Genomic DNA, 21,159 nt, shown 5'->3' on the forward strand with positions numbered 1-21,159 from the left:
TTTTGTGTTACAAATGGTTTGACTTTCGCTATTTTTCCGACGAGTTCGACAAACGCCCACGCGACTAAGCCACCGGTACCAGCGTTCACACCATCATTTTTCTTTTTGTCATTGCGTACTAAGACCCCTGTAGAACCGCCATCCTTGTTACAAATGACTCGAAATTTTGTGTCAGTATCTCCCGGTCTACATGTATTATAATAATTTATTAGATCTGAAACTGCTTGTCTGTTGAAACTGTTGTAATGTCAAATATATTATAATTGATATGAGTGTTGTTGTGTAAAAAAATAAAAATCTACTCAAATATAATACTTGCTCAAAAATCTTTTGCAATATGTGTTTTCGTAGTTTTCATTTGTGGTGTCGAAATTAATTGGCTGTTTTCAGTTATTAATCTAGAATATAATTGAAGCATTTCAAATGTAAAAGACATTTTCCATAGTTCACTGCACATTCTTTCAATTAAGACAATGATATATGTACTAACATTTACTACAATGTGCATTTGTTGTTTTGTTCTGTAAAGCCATGACAGTGAAAGCAGTCATGATGTTCAGGTAAATGATCTATTAGCAGTATTATCTAAGCAATATGTATTTTTTGGTTAAAATGTTTATAAATAAAATATACTGTTGGTTGGTATATAAGTGGTTTTATTGATTAAACAAATTACAAGCTCATAAATTATTGATCCTTTTGTGTAAGTAAATGTGTTTTAATTTTCTGCAGTAGTTCCTTTTTCACAGTATCTGGAACTAAAGCCCTTGCCCTTGGTGTAACTCTCGAGACGAGCATATCAAAAGTGATGTTGTTGCTTTCGTTTTCCTTCACAGCATCGCGGCATAACATTCTTACTTGATCTCGCCATCCACATTCTATCAATCTTTTCCTCAGTAATTCCTTAAATCTAGAAAAAAAATATATCAAGAAATGAATCAGTTCCTTTCAATAACAAGAGATTGAATTCAATTATTTAAGACGAAAAATCTGGTCAATTTATGATTCAAATACAACTTTTTATATTATTTTATTAGTTGGATTTCTTTGTGCTTTAAGTAGTAGAGTAAATTACTTAAAGCATTTTAAACAGTATATCAGTTTCTATACATCCATGTACTTTGACATAAAATGCAAAATCCTACTAATATTATAAACACGAAAGATTGTAAGAATGTGTGGCATCTTGATAATCTTTGATGTAAATACAGCTGGTTGGATTTGGTACTGAGATACATTACTTTTTATTCAGTTGACACTCGAGTGTAGTTAAACAATAAAGCTTTTAAATGCGATTCATTTTAAACTAGCTTCACCATCTCAAAGAAATCAATACCTACTTATTAATACCGTTAGTGTTATGCGCTGATTGCAGTATCATAATGTAACATAACAATATTTCAGGTACTACTTTCTACATAACAAGTTTGAGATATTTCACCGTAGACATACGTTAAATTATAATAAAGAACAAAATAAAAGTTACATACCTTTCGCGATCACCGCTAAGAATTAATCTTTGATGTGCAATTGTATTGTTAACAGTCATTTCTAATATTTTTTTAGAAAATAGATAGTTTAATTCAAGTATTAATTATTAATTTTGAAATTCTTGCCTCTTTGTCAGTATTTTAATTACTTTTCTACGGATTTATTGATTCCTGTGTTTTGTTTATTTGCGGACTTTGCTAATCAATTTTTCGTAAAATATTTTACAAATTAAATCGTATGTTGACAAATGACATTGACATTTGACAGTAGCTAGGCATGATCGTTTGGATGCAAGGTTTTTTGATGCAAAAGATTTTATAATATTCAACATCAAATAAATTTTCCACGATATGGAATATATTATGTAAAACATTAATTGTTTACTACACACTTCAAATAACATAAAAAGCAATCAAAATAATCGTTGACGCTGTGGGAGTAGAGCATGCTTGACCAATAAACTAACTTTAGCACTATTGAGGCCAGCTAACAGCTTGCACCGGGAACACCCTCACAAAAAGTCGGCATCTAATATCCATTCCATCCGTTTCCTTTATTCCTTTATTCCATTCGTTTATCCTTTTACCTTTAAACGCGGGTAAAGCATGTAAGAGGCCCTATTTCTTTAGATTGGTCAATTTGGGAGAGATAATTTCTAACGACCGACAGGCTGTAGGGTTTAAGATTATTATATATAAAATACTAAGAAAATAATAATAAAATTAATGTTATGATGAAACATAAACCAGAAATTACATTTTATTTAAATATTTTGTAACACTTGTTGGGATTCACTGTTACTAAGTAATTAAATTAAGATATACTCAGCAGCAGTTATTTTACAACGCAGTGTAGAGGGTGGATGTGTTTAAAAATGAATCTCCACTTTGTGTTCTTCCAAGTTGTATTTGCACAGTTGATAACGGATATAAATGTATGTACCATTTACCAATAAGAGACCAATAATATTTGAGAAGATATATAAGTATATTTTGAGTTAAACAACTTTTAACGTATATAATATTATATTTTAGACTGATATGATATTTTTAAATGATTAAAACTGTTTATTCAGGCTAGACAATTCAGAGTTACCGATCAAGTATTCTTTGATATACAAAGTGAAGAGAAGCCAATAGGTAGAATAGTTATTGGATTGTTTGGGGACTTGGCACCAAAAGCTGTGAAAAACTTTAAAGTACTTGCCACAAAAGGCATTGACGGAAAATCATACAAGGGCACGAGTTTTAATCGCATTATTAAACGTTTTATGATTCAAGGTAAGTATCTAAACCTTAGCTTAGATTGCTATGGGACCGTAGCAATTTCTTGCATTGAAGCACAGACTAATAATAATATACTACGTATACAAATTGAAGCTATTCACAAGGGCACTTCGAAATTTGAATTATTGTATTGTTTTTAATTCAATCTTTTAAATTACATGTTAATTTAAAATTACGAGCCAAACGAAAAAAAAAACAATTACACACTTATATAATAATTTCACCAAATTTTTAACTTGTTACACCTCATCGATAAATAGAAATGGTAATTTTTACTAAATTTTTTTTCAGGAGGTGATGTTGTTTCCGATGATGGAAACGGATCAATAAGCATTTATGGTGAAGTATTTGATGATGAGAATTTGGATACCCAGCATAAAATAGCTGGATTTGTTTCCATGGCTAATAAAGGTGAGTTTGTATTTGCGTAATATCATGTAAATAAAAGAAATAATGCAACGTAAATTAAGCTTTTTGATTTTTTATTTATTGCCAGTTATAATATTATCATTATAGGTAAAAATACGAATGGATGCCAGTTCATCATAACAGCTAAAGGAACACCATGGCTGGATGGTTTGCATACAGTTATTGGAAAAGTAGGTGTAATATCATCTAATTATTTTATAAATAAAAAATGATTAAATTTTTCGTTTACATTATACATCAACTAGTTAATAAGTAAGATACCTACTTTTCAAATGTGGTATCTACATAGTTATTACTAGCTGTTCCCCGCGGTTTCACCCGCATTGCTCCGCTACTCTTATCATCTTAGCATGATGATATACATATAGCCTATAGCCTACCTCGATAAATGGGCTATCTAACACCGAAATAATTTTTCAAATCGGACCAGTAGTTCCTGAGAATAAGCGCGTTCAAACAGACAAACTCTTCAGCTTTATAATATTAAGTACCTACCTACCTTATTCAAAAGAAAATTCGTAGGTGTGTATACTATTTACCACTTTGCTAAAATGAAAATTTCATTTTAATTACTTACCTAGTAAAATACCTAAACTGTAGATAGTCTTATATTTTATTCGTTTAACATTTGAATGTATTATATTTTAGGTCGTTGATGGTCAAGATTTAGTGCATGTGATAGAGCACACGCCCACAGATATAGATGATCGTCCAACGATGCGTGTATACATAGCGGACTGTGGCCTACTGCCTACGCAACCGTTTTATATATCAGATGATCCATATGAGTAAGTATCGTATTAGTCATAATTTTATAGGTTGATTGTGGTGAAAGATTATTTACTATTGATGACTTTGATATGGTTAGGATGACGATGATAAAAGAGGCATAAAAATGTTGAAGTACACGTGCAATTATACTAATATTTCACCAAAGATAACATAATTTAAAATCAAAACACATATTAAGTATGTATATTCGCTAATGTGTAACCCCGCTCCTGCGATTAAAAGAACGAAGTACGCTGACACGAATAATCCATAGTAATATTATATGTAAATTAATGCGAAAGTAACTCTGTCTGTCTGTCTGTTACTCAATCACGCCTAAACTACTGAACCAATATTCCTGAAATTTGGTATGGAGATAGTTTGATACCCGAGAAAGGACATAGGATAGGTTTTATCCCGGAAATCTCACGGGAACGGGAACTATGCGGGTTTTTCTTTGCGGGCGATGCCGCGGGTGGAAAGCTAGTTGTATGTAAAAAGTATATTATGTACGCTTGTATTACATAGGTACTAATTGCACGAAAGCTTAAATATACCTAAAATGAGGATAATAACAATAATTGTTTCTTGTTTCAGCTTATGGGCTTGGATAAAGGCTACTGCTGTTCCACTTACGATGTCCTTCTCTATACTTGGCTTCTTCCATTGGATAATATCAAAATTAGATTTTTAATTTAAATAAAATATAAAAGAGTAATTTTATAAGTTCTTCCTAAAACCTTCAAGTACAATATTCTGAAAGTAAAAATGTACCTACACATTTTAAATATATAATTTCAATAAAATAATAGGTGGCTTGATTGTGATGTTTTTATTTTCATTTCAATTCAGCTTATATCTAGAGTTATTTACATTAATATTATTTATATTAATTATGATCTATTATTCTTATAATTGTACAGAAATATAGTAAGTATAAAGATTCATAAACCTTTTAAAAGGTAGAGCTAGGAATGCGATAGCATTATACATAGGTATACACATTAAATATAATAAATGCGAAGTAATTTTATTTTCTTTATATTTCTTGTAAATATTTTATAAGTATATAGTTTACTTAGCAGTTTCTATATTTGTACATAATTTCTGCATTTAATACGTCTTGTTTCGTCATATGATGAAGAAAATGCTATAAATTACAATCTAAAGCTGCCATGTAACGATATGTGATAGTATTTTTCAGGAGCATAAGTGTACAGTGGTGAGGCATTATATAAATTCTAAGTTTATAAGTACACTAAATAAATATATAAAAATAAAAATCATGTACAATTCAACAAGGAATATCTGTGACTAGGTATAGAAGAAACGGAAGACTAAGTTTGTTTTTATACATATTTTTAATTAGTACAAGTATGATAATTATTAGTACCTACTTAATAATATTAATTATATCACAAGAAATGATTGCTTAATGCGTATCATCCGCGTAACATTTTATTCATTATTTTTTTTCAAAATATTTTCTCATGAAGATTATTTTTTGGGACGAGTCACTGTTAATTTTCACTGTTTTTTTCATTACGTATAATCGTGCAGTCTTGAGCACCAGTATCTCCTGGGATTATCGAAATGTTTTATGATTGTTCTAGAGTTGCTAGTATAACCACAGAATAATAACTAGTAGGTAGCTAGGTAATAAGGAAAGGAAATGTGTGGTCGCAGTGCAACTATTCTTATTTAGCTCAACTGAGCTACTACGAATAGCACTGTTAGTTTTGCTGAAGGGTGTGCTGCGTACACATTGGATATTTACAAGCACTACAATTCTTACGCGGAGGTGCTGTAGATCGCAGCGGACTTTATTACATTAGCGCTAGCCCGATATAACACTAAATATGTTCCATCGATGACGTACAGCGTGCAACACGCGTATCTATTGTCATAAAAACAACACTTTTATGGTATTTATTGATTGTTTTTGTGCCTAATCTTTTAAGAAAAAACTAACGAGTGGAGGCGGAGATGTTAAGAGGAGTACAATTGGTATAGTTCTTAACATCGGACCAGTAAAGCTAGCGCAAATCCACGTCAAATCAATATAACACTAAATACAGGCGAGTGTGTATACGCGGCATCAAGCGCGCGGGGCGGAGGAGGTGGACAGTTAGAGCGGCTCTACACGGGCAGCTCGAGCAGTTAACGGCTGAGCGAGCTACACGGACTGCTCGAGCGGTCGGTCGTTGACTGCTCGAGCTATCGCTACAAACTGCGCAGTTGACGGCTTGAAGCGGTCGCGACGGCTCGAGCAGTCCGTGTACGGCAGTCAATGAATGTCTAAAGTTCACCGCGTTGTCGCGGCTTCAAGCCGTCGGTCTCAACTTCTTGAAGCGGTCCGTGTAATATTGCCCGTAATAACAGTGCCCACGATACAGGCTCGCCTAGTGTGGGTACTATAGGGAATCCTTTTTAATAAACATAGATTAAGCCAATATGTGTAAAGCGAGCAACGTCAATCTAAGTGTATCTGTGTAAAAACATTTGGTTTATAAATAAATATATTTTTCATTTTTTTCATTTTTCATACTATAATTGTTAGCATTTCAGCAGTAGCGCTAGCACCAATCCCACTACAACACTAAGTACAGGGGAGTGCGCACGCGCGGCATCAGGCGCGGGAGTGGGGGTAGCGTCGGGCGCGCGCTGCGGGGCCAGTGCGCCGCACGCGCGCGCACACGACGCCCACGCGCGGCACACGTCGCACGCGCTGCTCGATACTGCGCGGAAGAACATGCGCGCGCGGTGGCCTAAGGGTCAAGTAGTGTTATGATAAATAGTGAAATCAGAATTTAAAAAAGACGGGTTGCACTCCGGGAGTGCCGGCAGAAGTGAAAACTTGATTATTAACACTGAGCATGTTTGATATTTTGGAATGCTATCCGTCTTACGCTTTTTCGATCAGGTCACGTGTCCTGACGCGAGTTTAAGATTTTATATCCATTACAGAAAAAGTGCTCAACGCCGCTAAAGAAGTTTTCACTTCAAAAACTATCTGACTGTGTGTTCTATTCTATTAATGATTTCTACTATCACTTTTATTTGACCACCAGGTTGTGAAGAAGAGATCGCTGCCGTAGCGATAAGACCAGCTCTTGTGCTCAACTGTTACTTTTTTTATATCTATACTTTTTTACATATTATTTTGATGCACAATAAAGTATTTTTGTTTGTTAAATTTTAGAAAAATGAACAATTATTAAATTGTCATCATTATTTATAAGATAGGTACCTTTAAAACGAATTTAACCATGGACCTGCTTGTACATGAAATAAAAACCGTCCTCAAACAGAAGTATACTTACTCGAATCATACAAGTCCATTAGCGTGGCCCAACCTGGGCGTTGCCTAGCAACCGGCAGAGCTCGAGGCGCGGCCAATGTAGCACATCGTTCACCGCGAGATGCACGTAACCAAGCCACTACACGTGCTCCACCCGCTCGTAACCGCGCGCCCACTATGTGACGAGCAGCCTGAAACAACAATATACTTTACATACGACCTAAATAAAAAAGAACCATCAAAATATTGAACTAAAAAACATTAAAAAATAATGGAAAAACAAAAGTCTCTTTTGTGGGTAGTTGTGAAAAATAACTCGATTAATATCAGTTCGAAAGATTCTTCTTAGTTTTGCTCATTACACATAAAACTGTTCCACCTGGGATCGATGATCAACAGTCGTTATAGTTTAGTGAAGCTAATTAATTTAACTACATATAAAGTGGTTGAAATAATTTATTACCTGAAATAACTTACCGTAAGTTCAGTAATGGTGTTAATGTCAGCAAGGTAGCCCGACGGCAGCTGCACAGTGAGGAGTGTTAAACCACTTTCTGTTTCATTTCCAACTGGCACGAATCTACAAAATAAAGCAAAAATAATTAAATAAATAAAGTATAAATATTATCATAAGTATGAATAATTATGAGAAAATTTAATACGAAAGATATCATTCAGTACAGATCGACAACAAAACCAAATTTTTAGATGTGATATAGAAAATTGCAGCAATTAGGACCTTTTTTTTAATAGGATATTAGAAAAATAAATTTTTAGACAAATCCCATAACCCTGGATACTTACCCAATACAAATTGAAAGCTGCAAACGATCCTTAGTAGAAACTTGGTCTACTCTCGGGTCAAGGGTGTATCTGGGCCAAGCAGCAGTCACGTTGGTGCTGCCTTTAGCACTGAGCCCTACTACTGCGAGCCCTCGCCCTTCTGTTATCGCACTCGCTGATCTGATGTTGCGTATCTAAAGATATAGTGAACAATATTTTATTTCTGAGTAACAATTAATTTATCTTAAATAGGTTTTCTTTTACCTAAGTTACTTACCAATTGCGTTTGTATGATAAGGGCATTATCACTGTCGATGTTAAACTGGCGAGGTTCTTCGAAGCCAGTCACATTGACTGCCACCCTCAACTTAGTGGACGTTTTTATCGCTTCAGCAAATTGTGCCAGTGCATCCAACTGTAAATTTCGACAAAGAATTACCTTTATATCAGTAATGGGAATGCAATCATATCAATAGTATCAAATAATACCTAATATTGCCGAAGATTTTTGGATAATATGCCATCCAAAAGCGAATTTATATAATGGAAAATGATAGATATTCATCAGAAAGGGTATGAAAAAAAAAACAATTTTAACTGAAGATAATGCGATACTTACAACATCAGGATCCTGATCACGAGGGTCTAGAGCCTGTAGAAGGTATCTAGCTACTGGAACACCTTCTTCCACCAGCCTGGAGTTTAACATGGCGCGAAGAGCCCATGCTGCTGTGGACGCTTCCAAACTGTTCCCTTTTAGCCAAGGGTTTCTCCATTCGGACCCAGGGAGCTTGCGAGACCAAAATAGTGCGGATGCTGGAAAAAAATCATTTCATTTCATGTTAGTTTCGTTATTTGAATTGACTTGAACTTTAAAAGGTTAAGTTCGCAAATTATAAGGAGCTGAAATGTCAACAAGGTAGAATTATTTGGAATTGAAGAAAAAGGACACTTTAATGCACTTAATTCATCTTTAATTGATTATATTATTCTGATTTCTGCAGTTTTCTGACATATTTTTAGTTATATATTTAAACTTATTGATAGGATCGTTTGTCTCCGATGTGTACAGTACAGTACAGACTACAGTAAGATAGTTGTATGTACAACAAGCGAAGAGTGAACGGGTACCTTCTAGGGAAGCGCGCTCCATCATAGGCCACATCTCAGCTTACCATCAGGCGAGATCGTGGTCAAGCGCTTCCCTATCACACAATAAAAAAAAAAAACCGGCCAAGTGCGAGTCGGGCTCGCGCACAAAGGGTTCCGTAGCAGCAAATATAATAAATTACAGTTAAATCAACCTATCTCAAAAACTATAAGAGATACTTTGATCAAACCAAAAATCGTTGAAAGAGTTAATTAGCATGCATCACCTCTATTTTTTTTAGAATTTTATACCCCGTAGTTATAAAAATAGAGGGGGGGGGACATACTTTTTACGACTTTGAGAGCTGATATCTCAAAAACCGTTCACTTTAAGAAAAATGTTTTTTAGAAAACTTTATATCATTTTAAAAGACCTTTCCATTGATACCCCACACGGGTATGTACATCGAAAAAAAAAATTTCATCCCTCAGTTACATGTATGGGGGGCCCCACCCCCAATTCTTTTTTTTACTATTTAGTGTCATATTTTTGTAGCGGTTCATACAACACATATTCCCATCAAATTTCATCACTGTAGTACTTATAGTTTCCGAGTAAATCGGCTGTGACAGACGGACAGACGGACAGACGGACAGACGGACATGACGAAACTATAAGGGTTCCGTTTTTGCCATTTTGGCTACGGAACCCTAAAAACAACAATTCAATTAACTTCACACATACCAGTGGTATTAGAGTATCTATCCATAAGTTCTAAAGCTCGCGTGGCTTGCGGGTGTCTTGCAGCAGCAAGTGCAGCGGCCGCTAGTGCGAGTACCTGTGCGTCCAACTCGTCGGTGAGGTGACGTGCTATGTAGTCCACGCCTTTGTTGATTGCGTTTTTGTAGAGGACTTCGCTGCCCTGTGGAAAGTATGTTGAATTTTTAATTGTATTTAAATTTTTAAAGTGAAACTTTTATTACATCGTCTCAAACTTTGGTCTGTGTAGCGCATGTCACGTGACGGTCGGCTGCCGAGTAGGTATAAAGCAGTGTTCGGAAAGTTTCACTTTTACCGTGGTTTCATGAAACCACACATTTTTTTTTGGTTTAATGTGAATCCTGTGTGATAAGTTTGGTTGTATATTAATACAAATATGTTCTGATATTGTCATGAAATGAATAAGTAAATATTTAATTAATTGAAATTCAAACGAAATTATGTAAAACAATGCAAGTTTCACTATGCATATCAATCATCACTAACATAAGCATAGTGAAACTTGTGAAGTGTGAGGACGCTCAATAACAAAAAAGAACATTCTCACGCACGATGTTTCAAGTTGCGTTAATTAATTCTCTCGGCGAAACTGGTGTAGATACCACACCATACTGTACCTACATTAACCGAGCAATGCGTAGAGCTCGATTAAAACACAAACTATAGTACGCGTCACGTAAAAAGAACGCTGGTAAAAAGTGATGGGGTGTGTTTGCGCATGGGTCGAGTTTTGCACGAAAGCTATGTGCCGATTATTTTATTTTTGAACTAGGCTCGCGAATCGTGGCTTCACAACTACCAATTTGTTATTCTTATACCACCTCATAACACCAAATAGACCGATAAATCGCCAATGCGCAGCTTAACCGTCAGCGTTCTTTTTACTTGACACGACTTGTAACCACCTAGCCACATAACATACCTTAGTATCAAGCAGTGCGATCAGCGCATGCGCAGTGAGCGCATATGTCTGTAGCGCGGGTGCATTGCGTCGCGGCGCGGGCGGTGCGGGCCAAGCGCCGTCTGCTCCCTGCGCTGCTGCGAGCCAACGAGCTGCTCCACCGGCTGCCGGGGCTACTGGCACGTAGCGGCTCGAGCGGGACAGCCAGCGAGCTGCTGTTGCTGTCATACTGGAATAGTCACTTTATGTGAGTCTTCAGTGCTGATATAAGTCTTCTTTGCATGTACAGTGTACACCCTTATTAATTGAAAGGAAATTGCTGTATAGGTGTTGTGAAGGTGATTTTTGAAAACATTTAAATAATTATGTATTTAAGGTATGCTTTGGCAATCAATAGTAGTAAGTGCTTTGAACCATTTCGTTTGATTTTATTTACAACAAATCATTAATAAAATAAAATAAAACTAATCAAACATTTATTTTCGAACAACAACATTATTTTTTTTATTCTTGATAGACTTTATCACTTACTAGACATCTGACTCAGCATCTTCTCCTGTTTCTTGCGAGAAAGATCCGTCTGGTTTGCGGAAAGCCATCAACCTTTGATAGCCAAATGAAGCTTGAGCACGCGCCTCTTTGGATATTGTTATTTCATCACCTTGCTCTGTCTCCTAAAAATATTGAGATTTTATTATGGTAGATCTATTTAATAAAGAGAGCGATATAGTGGGAGCCTCCAACATTACAAAGGAGTTGGCCATATGTTTCTAGAAGCTTTCAAAAACGCAGTAGTTTGCGGATTTTAGGAGACGCGAAAAGAACAGAACAGAGAACAGAAGCGACACTCCAAACAAATTAGCTTACCTGAAGATAGTCCAGCAGTATGCAAGCTCTAGCCAATGGTCGTAACGCATATGCAGCATCAGCAGCAACAGTGGCGGGAACTTTCAACGCACGGAAGGAGTTAGCCATTAGATCTCCAGCTGCTTCCAAAGATACAGCATTAACTCTTGTTCCGAGTGCAGGAGATAGAGATATATTAGCGCGGGCCACTCCACGTCGAGCGTCGAGGAGAGACCACGACCAGACTTCTTCTTGGTAGCCGTCCTGTGTGAGGATAATTTACACATTTAAATATAAAATAAGGTTTCTTTTAGAGGTTGCCTATGAATTTACAGTACATAAATTGCTAGAAAATTATACAGTGGGTAAATTTTGAAAAAGATAAATAATGTGATGTTCAAGTTGATAAATGAATGAGTATACGAAAAATTTTCAATTTCTGACACAATTTAAAGCAACATTTTTAACGAGCAAATTAATTCAAAGTACCTTAACATCAATAGTTCTAAACAGAGAAGCGGAAACGCCATTCCCAGTGGCCTCAACGATAACAGGCGCTTCCCCAACACGCACGACGCTGACCAAAAACGCAGTACTTGCTGAACCACGCGCTGGAACTGTTAGACGTAGACGACGGAATAATTCGATTTCTGGAAATAAGAAAAAAAGTTAAGTCCCACCCACATTTCCACGTAATTTACATTTCTTTAAGGAAAAGTTAAAATATTGAACTCACTTTTCGTAGACTCGATCGTATTTTCCAAGGGTTCGAATTCGAAGTATTGGTCGGAGTTGTGGAATGTGATTTCAATAGACGTGTCCACAGATAGGGAACTTTTCAACGTGACTACAGCAGCTAAGGTTTCTCCCTTTTGTAGTGTTTCGGGTAATTCAGCTGTTATTGTCAATGGGACTGTGGTAGTGAATTGTTGTGGAGGTGCAAGACCCAGACCTAAGGTAGGATGTATAGCGAATGCTCCTACGGACCAACTGCCGGGGGTCAATGGTGACCAACCCTCCCTGGAACCTTTGCCATCGTCTCTGAAAATATTTTTATTGTTAGCTAGCTATTGTTACTGTTAAAAAATTCATATCATTTGAGTATTTGTTTATAATGACCTAAGTTGAAATAAGAATTTTTAAATATCGAAAAAAAATAAAAATAAATTGATGACTTTGTTTCGTTTCCAAGCTATATCGTAGTATCGATTTTGATAAATATTAAAAAGTATTTTTAAAAGAGCTGAAATTGGTGATGAAGATTAGTGGGAAGAATTTCTGCCATTCGAAAACAAGATTTGGAGCATATAGTTAAAAGGTTGAAAATGTTGAAAAATAATAATCACCCGATAGACAAATTGTTGAACATCCACGTGTTGTGCGCGCTGGCGGCGAGGTGCAGGCGCGGGGAGGGCGGGGTGGGAACACGGCTGAATGCGTAAGGGCCAGCACTTGGCGCACGTGTACCGGTTTCTATTGCTTCTGGTTCTGTATAAATTAAAAGTCCCCTTTAATTTGATGGCTCTTATTGTCGGAGGCCAAGACTCACTTTGGGTCCCTGCGCCACTCCAGTAAGTAGTAAGTAAGTAAGTACTTTAATTTGATGATGCATTCACATTTTCGTGAATAGGTGATTAGAGAGGTGGATAGCGACACGCATATGTAAACAGTGCACTCGCTTTCCCTTGAGATTCGTTTAAGTCTTTCGAACGTAATCAAAGGGAAGAATGTGTGAACAGTGGTGCACGTCGATACGAATACAAAAAGAACATGAAGATAACTTCTATAATCTATAATTTCGGTTTATTAAACGATCAACAAAAATTTGAAAACGTGAAACGTCTGTCTTTAATGAACGCACTTTACATAATATATCAAGAGAATTATAAATCAATAAAAAGTAGTACCTTGTACATTACTGGTAACAATTCCATCAGTTAAAATCACAACACCAGCATTCTGTAAGAAAAGGCAGATTAAAATTAAAACATATCCTACAAATACATAATGACTAATTTTATAATAATCAAAATTATATTACCTACTATCGTTTTTAATTACTTACATGGAAAACGTCCGCAGTAGAGCGACCGCCCAAATCAAAACCCATTCCCGGTAATGTGTCTTCGTTTTTGAAAATGGAGTGCTTTATACCAATGAAACTCTCCACTTCTCGTTCGATCTGTAATTTAATATTTTATAACAGCACATGAGCACATGATTATGAAAATTAATTAATTTCATGTAGGTTCTATAATAGATGTGTTATTCCCAAAGGCAATATAGACTTCGATCTTCCACCTTCCTTCCTGCCATCGCGTCGTCTTAGATATTTACTAAGTTAAGCCTGAATTATTTTACTATAAGTATCTCTTATGAAATAGTTCAAATTTTTAAGGAGCATAATTTTTCGTCAACAAATGTCACTTCACCTTTTTCGTCAACAAATGAACTGGTAAACAGTAGCAAACTCACCGTATGCATATCCAGCCCACTTCCTAACGGATCAGCAAGGCCACTAGCGATGGCTTTCACATCGCTTCCGAGTAACCCAGTTTGGGAACCAGGCTCTCCCGTCACACGGAACTCGACCAAACCGTTGGGTCGGAATACTGAACTCGAAGATACGGGAGTAACTGTCACCTATAAAAATAAAATAAATATAATTCATAGGGTATAAACGAAATAATAAAAAGAGATCTTCTATTTTCTGATCTTTGCATCAGAATTAGAAGCATTCAGTTGATAGCAATACCCTTTTTGAACAGATTTTTTGGTTATGGCAGAATTTTCAGAATATAGAATATAATATTCTGGGCTGTGGCCTGTGAACAATTATAGCTATGGTGAAGGTATGGCCTTTTGAGTATTGAATGATAGAGCAAAGGAAGTTTAACATTTTGCAACTTAACAAAGTAACGTTTGCGTAACGTAAGTAAACGTCTTTGAAATTTCACCTCCAATAAAATTACTACCTATAAAACTTACCTTATTCTGCAGCAGTTTATCATTAGGCACATATACAGCGGCAGCAAGCAGCCGATCAGCGGAGTCCAATCGTGGGTACCACGCTAGTAACGTGCAGCCTGGCGCCATGGCTGATGATACTGGTATAGTAATGTCTATTGTACGGAGAGGTGGGTTTAACTGAAAGAAATTGTTTTAGGCTTAGGCACGTAGCAGGTTTTTTGTTCAGGTACCATTTCTGATATTTTAAAATGTATCCAGGGTAATTCCAAGAACATAGATATAATAGCGATTGAATGAATTACTTTTTTAATATGTAAATACGAATATACGAATATATATTATACAATTCACATTAAAAAAATCATCTTAACCCTCACTAAATTTAAAAGTATGTATGTACATCGGATATCCTGTAATTACGTAAGCAACAATTAGCTGAACTATGCAGCAGGCTATCGAAATGCTATTCAGATTATTTTTTTAAAGTACTTATTATTTTTTGTTTACTCCAATTTGCATATACTTTAAATCCAAAAACTTACCTCTAGCGATTTAGCGACGACAATATCGCCTCTTCCAATAACAACATAATGAATAATGTCCATAGGCTCTGTGGCTACTATCTTCGCATGTATCTTGTCATCTACTGAAGTATGACTGGATAGCACTTCTAAAGTGATGTACTGTCCTCCAGGAGATAGACTTTTTTGAACGTTAACTATGCGCTCTGATACCTCTTTGTATTTTACCTGTAAAAAGCATCATAATCAAAGAAAATTTTCTATTACAATTATTATCATCATAACTAGTTACTATAGTTTCGAAAAATTTGAAATAAAAAATCCATCAACTAAAAAATATTAAATTTCAAATTTAAGATATGCCAAGTAATTAATTATTAATTAAGATTGAATAGAGCAATTATTAATTTCAATTACACATTTGGCCGCCAAAAAGGCTCTATAATGTTGTTGATAGTTGATCTCTTTAACAAATAAATAAATTCATTTGATTTATTTCGATCCCTACATCACTTACCACAATATTAAGGGTCGAATTAGTGTGAGCAATATCAGGTGTTATAGAGTACATAGCGAATCCATTCTTGAGAGCAATATTGGTGACGTTAACTGGAGCGCCGTCATCCCATAGTCTTTCTACTGAAACCTCGTCTGATACGTCTAATGTATGCCCAGTTGAATTTACCAATTCAATCTGTAGAGAAAAAATAAATGTTGGCAAAAAACTGGATCTATATTTCTCTGCGTCTTTCTTTTACTGATTTCTTGGAGTTTTATTTCTACAGTCTCAATGAAATGTGTGCACTAGTGTATAAGTTTTTGGAGCCCTTGGAACTTTGTTCTAATAATAACTGTCAGGGACAATTATGAACGTTGCTAGCTGAGATTTTGATCATCATTAACTTTAATAATATAATAAAAGGTTTGGTTTTAATTGTACAGATTGGAGAACGATTGGCTTTTGCTTTATCATAAATACTCTTTATGACCAGCAGACTAAAAAAGGGACAGCCGCCTCATAAATGTAAAAAGACTTAGATCACTTACTTGGACATTAAAAGGCAGCCTTGGCTTGAAATAGTCAGGCGCTGTGATTTTCAATCGATAAGGAGTACGTAACAGCAATATCCTCGTAGATACATTTTGTTTTATTAAAGTATCTTTTTCCTCTAGTACAGCCTCAACTACTAGTGGTCTTGCGGCGTCCTCGGCTAGATCGAGGTCAGTCTTCAAGTTAAAGGGAACTATGGCATTGCCATTGAAGTCGATCACTTTACGAGCGGGGTTCGAAAACACGGGCTGTAGAAGATTCGAGAAGAACACTGCGTATGCAGATATTGTGAGTTCACCTGATACTGGGAGTCCGTTGAAATGTCTGTAAAGGAGAATTTTTGTCATTCATAAATCTATAAGATTTTAAATACGTTTTCTTGGGAATCACACAACTTGCAGTTTGCTTTAGTTTTCGTGGTAATCGTTGATCCTATTTTAATAGGGTCAATATTTAAAAATTTAGCCTTACGACGAAGATGGGAATAGATAAAAATGTCTATTGTAGGAGTAATGAACAATGAACATACATTTATATATAACAATGAACATCTTGTTAATAGGAAGTTTTAAAAACTGTAAGAAGTTATCTAGGTAAAGAGTTTGTAAGTAGTTGATAATATATGTATTTCATGATATTTATTTTAAGTCTCATTACTTACTTTGCTGTGAGGTTTATATTGAAAGAGCCTTCACTAAACAATACCTCTTTAGGTATATCCATATCCATTTGGAATTTAGGCAGAACATAATCTGCGATCATAATATGCTTCGAGTATATTTGACCCCGGACTTCCACCTGAACCAAATAATAATTGTTATAATATTTTGTCGGTAAACGCACTTGCGAAATGAAGGTTATTAAGATAGAATGTATGCGAGGTAACGATTACCGTAAAAACGGAGGTTATTGATATTGATCTGGATTCTTTTAATACTTTTAGTTCATTTTATTGGATTATTATTGCATCTTATTCAATGACAATTAAACTTTTGTTAATATTTTTTCGAATCCGTTTTTCAACTTTAGTAACAATGTTACAATGACCAAACAATAACAAAGGAATATAAGCATAGTTACTTGTGTTGGAGTATCTTTTAATTAACACTTACAAAACAAATATTTCGTAATTTACCTGTACGGTCCATTGCCCCAAAGCGGGTTCGTCAGCGAGCACGAGTTCCCCACTAAACACTCCCCTGTCCAAAGCTACACCGGCCCATTGCCTCACAGGAGACCCTCCCGTATCCAATATACTAACATCCACAGCATTCGACAGCGGCAACAGGTACCTACAACAGGTCAACGACCGTCTCGTAATACTTTGTAATCATACGCAATCTCATGCGTGCGAACGCAAGTACCGCTGATCGTATCGAAAACGAAAGTTTTTGTTGAGACCAAATTTGTTACGTAAGTTAAGTAGAACTAGATCGATCTATTCAATTAAATTACGTCGAGACGGTAAGAAATTCTTCTTTAAGTACTTCTCTTTTATCTAGTTATCAAAATGGTATTTTTTTTTCAGTGGAATCTTATATTTGATAATTTGTCTTTCTTACGTTAACAATTCTTAACAAAAACGTGGTTCGCGTTTTCACCTCATGTTTTATAATGAACAAGCTGTGCTACGTAAAGATGTAAGGATTAGGTACTATTACATACATTCGATTGAACTGTTTAAACAATGGAACAATAAAATATCCAACAACTTACTTGTCTAAAGCAATAACTCTAAAGTTAAGAGTGTCGCCAGGCTGGTACGCTTTTTTGTCTGTTTGTACGAAAATGCAAAAACTGCGAGGTTGGTACACCAAGGGTGCTGACGATGAGAACTGAGGTCCCGATGTTGATCTGGCGACCAGCTTATATTTACCGGGCCCAGGGTCATTGATCTACAAAAGACGTTACTTTCTTAGAATAAAGTTGAAATTACTTTCACCGAGTTACATTAGATTAGCCATTTTAATTGTTTTCTGTACATAATTAAATGGCATGTATTATCCCACATTTGTCTTAATGAACACAACTTAAGGGGATAATTATTATTATTATAATTTAAACATGAAATAGAAAAACATTTTGAATTTCTTTTTACTCGTTGCTGTCAAACCTTATTAGATTCGTTGTTTACCATTCTTTTAGCCATTTTTCAGTACTTAGTCGAGAGAGTTTTCTAATATTCATAATCGTTTGAAAAACAAAGCTCTACTATTGTTATAGTAGAATTCAATAGTGAATAGACCATCAATTACTCATTTAGGTACTCGTCGTCAAGTGATGTCATGACTGCTTTTATATTTAGGTTCTATTTATTACTCATTTCGTGATGAACCTATCAGTAGGTGTTTATACTTAGTCATACAATTATATTTCCCATGTTTATATTGATAAAAATAAGTCAATGTTAGAATACATGATATAACCGTATTACTATTATAGTATATTAGTAATACCACAGACTAATAATAATATACTACGTATACAAGTAATACTATTTAGAATACGCATATTTTCATTTTGTTTTCATAGATACTTACTTCAATATTAATAAGTTTTGAGGTAGCGGCCGGGATCTGAACCTCTCTCCCTTGAGTAAATTGTTCTCCTGTCGATCTTTTCCCTTCTACGGCCACATACAAGTTATGTGCCCGAGATCCTCCTGCTATTGATACTTTATACGAGCTATGTGGCCGAAGTACACGCGGCCCTAATACACTCACACTGAAAATAAATAGTTTTCTAATATATGTAGGAATCTAACTATGCTTTCTCTTAGTAATTTTATAATTATAGCATTTTTGAATTGAATAATTTATGGAAGTAAAATAATTGTTATAAAACAGTATCTTTAATTGCTATATGTAATTTATACTGTTTTTATGCAAGCAATGATTTAATGAGATAGGTACATAATAAACTTATACTAATATGCATGTTAATTAACGACTTGCTGGTTGTTTATTGTACTAAGATCTAAGAGTATATATTATTATAGTTTATTAATTATATACTCTAAGACTAAGATAGATCGACGTGTGAATTAAGAAATTCGCAAAGGCGTTCAACGTAATTGTTTTTGCATCAAGATGGAAACACGAAGCCATAGTAAAGTATACTCGTAAACCATAATTTAATGTGTGTACGAGTGAAACGCCGCGAGATGCAATATTCAGTTTAGCCATTTTCATAAATTGACGGGTAATTTATTTTGTACTTACCATTGTACTATCGTAGAGGTACTCAATATTGCCAACACAGTGTACATAAATATTCTGAGCAATATCATTCTGAAATAGAAAATATTATTTGGTTGATTTTCAATTAATTTTATTTCGTTGATCCGAATGACTCTACATTTGTGTTGGTGATCTTATTTATACATATTTGTAAATTTGTGGCTAATTCAAATAAATAAATATTCAAAGGTTATACATACATACCTAGTTTTGTTTTGATTTTATAAATAAAACTAGCTTTCCGCCCGCGGCTTCGCCCCCGTTTTCAAAGAAAAACCCGCATAGTTCCCGTTCCCGTGGAATTTCCGGGATAAAACTTATCCTATATGTTAATCCAAGTTACCCTCTATATGTGTGCTAAATTTCATTGTAATCGGTTCAGTAGTATTTGCGTGAAAGAGTAACAAACATCCATACATACAAACTTTCGCCTTTATAATAGTAGTAGGATGAATGTAAAAAGAATCACAAGTAGTTTTATTAATTAGTAGGCGCCTAGTCAATGTGCGCTAATTTAGGAACAGGATATTTTCAATTTATTATTTAAGTTTGAAGACTTCTAAGTACTCATGTGTATTTGTATATATTTAATCTATATTTATCTGGACTTCTTATTCTTCATTGTACATACGAAGTCGAAAACACATAAGTAGAGTCGTACCTAACTATGTGGCGTAACTACCCGAGAGCGTACGCGTAGGAGTAAAAACTAGCCGGTTAAGATTTTTGAAACAGAAAATGAAGTAAAAGAATTTAAAAGGTTATATTAATATCCTTCTTCAATAGTGTATGTTTGAGAAGATTTATAAATCAAGGAATTTTTACTTCCTTCATCCTTGCTAGAGCGAGTGCCTTGTCGTAGCTCTACCAAAAGTCACACAATCGGCATATCGCCAGCAGGACGCAAAAATTAGGGTAGTTATAAAAAATAGGGGAATTTTAAATTTTAAATAACCGTAATCTAGTTTTCTAAGATTGTATTGATTACAACTAAAAATATCGCGCTATAGTGATTGTCAGTAAAGTATTATTTTGTTCATAAAGTAGGTAAACAATAGAAAACATATGTGATGTGTGGGCTATTAAATATCCATTGAATGTATGTTTCTACATATTGAGCTCACCGTCCTTGTGTCCCCAACCATCTGACTCACCGAATAAATATTAAATCTATTGCGTCGGCGGAACAGCCTTTTTACCTTATATGGTATATGTGTACTTGATAATTTTATTCTCAGAATTAAGTTACCGTTCTAAAGATTCATTGAAGTTAAAGTGTAGTGCAAGTTATAAGTATCATTGCCCAGAACTTTCTCTTGTAGCATGGTAACTTATATCTCGGAGCAGAAATATCAATGTTATGTACAATTGTATATATAATCGTGATAGAGTCATTTAAAAATATCCTTTGTCTCTAAACAAAACTACTTCGCATGTTTGTTTTAAATATTTGCATTTAAATTACTTAAGTCCACTGTAAACAAAACAACACGAAATCCAAACTTACGTGAATTATATTCATGAAAATCCAATGTATTCGCTCGATTAAAACGTCACTATTATCACTATACTTAATACTATATCACAGACGGTTTCTATCGAATACACATATTTTTGCTCGAAATATTATATCGTCGGTCGATGAGGCCGCAAGATGTAGTATCACAGAGTAACTGAGCGCGCGCGCAGTGCAAGCGGCA

At 35.1% G+C, this 21,159-nt stretch overlaps 3 protein-coding genes across 3 annotated transcripts; 1 reads left to right on the forward strand and 2 right to left on the reverse strand.

The window, feature by feature from the left end:
• Positions 1-635: 635 nt before the first annotated feature.
• On the reverse strand, positions 636-1,732 carry LOC149910402 (enhancer of yellow 2 transcription factor-like). Its single transcript, XM_090113403.1, has 2 exons — positions 1,491-1,732; positions 636-910 (listed from the first exon to the last, which is right to left on the reverse strand). Exons 1-2 carry the CDS (start codon positions 1,547-1,549, stop codon positions 688-690), a joined length of 282 nt encoding a protein of 93 aa, XP_089969529.1. The 5' UTR covers positions 1,550-1,732; the 3' UTR covers positions 636-687.
• Positions 1,733-2,291: 559 nt separating this feature from the next.
• LOC149910403 (peptidyl-prolyl cis-trans isomerase, rhodopsin-specific isozyme-like) lies at positions 2,292-4,790 on the forward strand. The gene is made up of 6 exons (XM_090113438.1): positions 2,292-2,425; positions 2,567-2,771; positions 3,069-3,188; positions 3,294-3,376; positions 3,855-3,994; positions 4,575-4,790. Exons 1-6 carry the CDS (start codon positions 2,354-2,356, stop codon positions 4,669-4,671), a joined length of 717 nt encoding a protein of 238 aa, XP_089969564.1. The 5' UTR covers positions 2,292-2,353; the 3' UTR covers positions 4,672-4,790.
• LOC149910404 (thioester-containing protein 1 allele S3-like) lies at positions 4,791-21,125 on the reverse strand. The gene is made up of 26 exons (XM_090113472.1): positions 20,967-21,125; positions 19,442-19,510; positions 18,761-18,944; positions 17,937-18,115; positions 17,356-17,512; positions 16,882-17,018; positions 16,217-16,544; positions 15,687-15,863; positions 15,191-15,397; positions 14,667-14,825; positions 14,154-14,321; positions 13,744-13,860; positions 13,586-13,637; positions 13,025-13,166; positions 12,415-12,719; positions 12,168-12,328; positions 11,700-11,942; positions 11,364-11,506; positions 10,854-11,061; positions 9,896-10,073; positions 8,681-8,877; positions 8,339-8,476; positions 8,083-8,255; positions 7,756-7,858; positions 7,301-7,469; positions 4,791-6,745 (listed from the first exon to the last, which is right to left on the reverse strand). Exons 2-26 carry the CDS (start codon positions 19,507-19,509, stop codon positions 6,534-6,536), a joined length of 4,305 nt encoding a protein of 1,434 aa, XP_089969598.1. The 5' UTR covers position 19,510; positions 20,967-21,125; the 3' UTR covers positions 4,791-6,533.
• Between the last annotated feature and the right edge of the window lie 34 nt (positions 21,126-21,159).

The sequence above is a fragment of the Colias eurytheme genome, chromosome 2 (assembly GCF_061535395.1).
Source record: "Colias eurytheme isolate Ceu_HAF_F1 chromosome 2, ilColEury1 Martin Lab GWU primary, whole genome shotgun sequence".
NCBI lineage: Eukaryota > Metazoa > Arthropoda > Insecta > Lepidoptera > Pieridae > Colias > Colias eurytheme.

Bases quoted from the DNA above. Each gene is read 5' to 3' on its own strand.
- LOC149910402 (XM_090113403.1), bottom strand. From the start codon at position 1,549: ATGACTGTTAACAATACAATTGCACATCAAAGATTAATTCTTAGCGGT. The intron at 911-1,490 runs GTATGTAACTTT...TTTTTTTTCTAG, and splicing joins CTTAGCGGTGATCGCGAAAG to ATTTAAGGAATTACTGAGGA.
- LOC149910403 (XM_090113438.1), top strand. From the start codon at position 2,354: ATGTGTTTAAAAATGAATCTCCACTTTGTGTTCTTCCAAGTTGTATTT. The intron at 2,426-2,566 runs GTATGTACCATT...CTGTTTATTCAG, and splicing joins AGTTGATAACGGATATAAAT to GCTAGACAATTCAGAGTTAC. The intron at 3,189-3,293 runs GTGAGTTTGTAT...TTATCATTATAG, and splicing joins TGTTTCCATGGCTAATAAAG to GTAAAAATACGAATGGATGC.
- LOC149910404 (XM_090113472.1), bottom strand. From the start codon at position 19,509: ATGATATTGCTCAGAATATTTATGTACACTGTGTTGGCAATATTGAGT. The intron at 14,322-14,666 runs GTAAGTTTTATA...TTATTTTTATAG, and splicing joins ATAAACTGCTGCAGAATAAG to GTGACAGTTACTCCCGTATC. The intron at 13,638-13,743 runs GTAAGTAATTAA...CTTTTCTTACAG, and splicing joins CTACTGCGGACGTTTTCCAT to AATGCTGGTGTTGTGATTTT.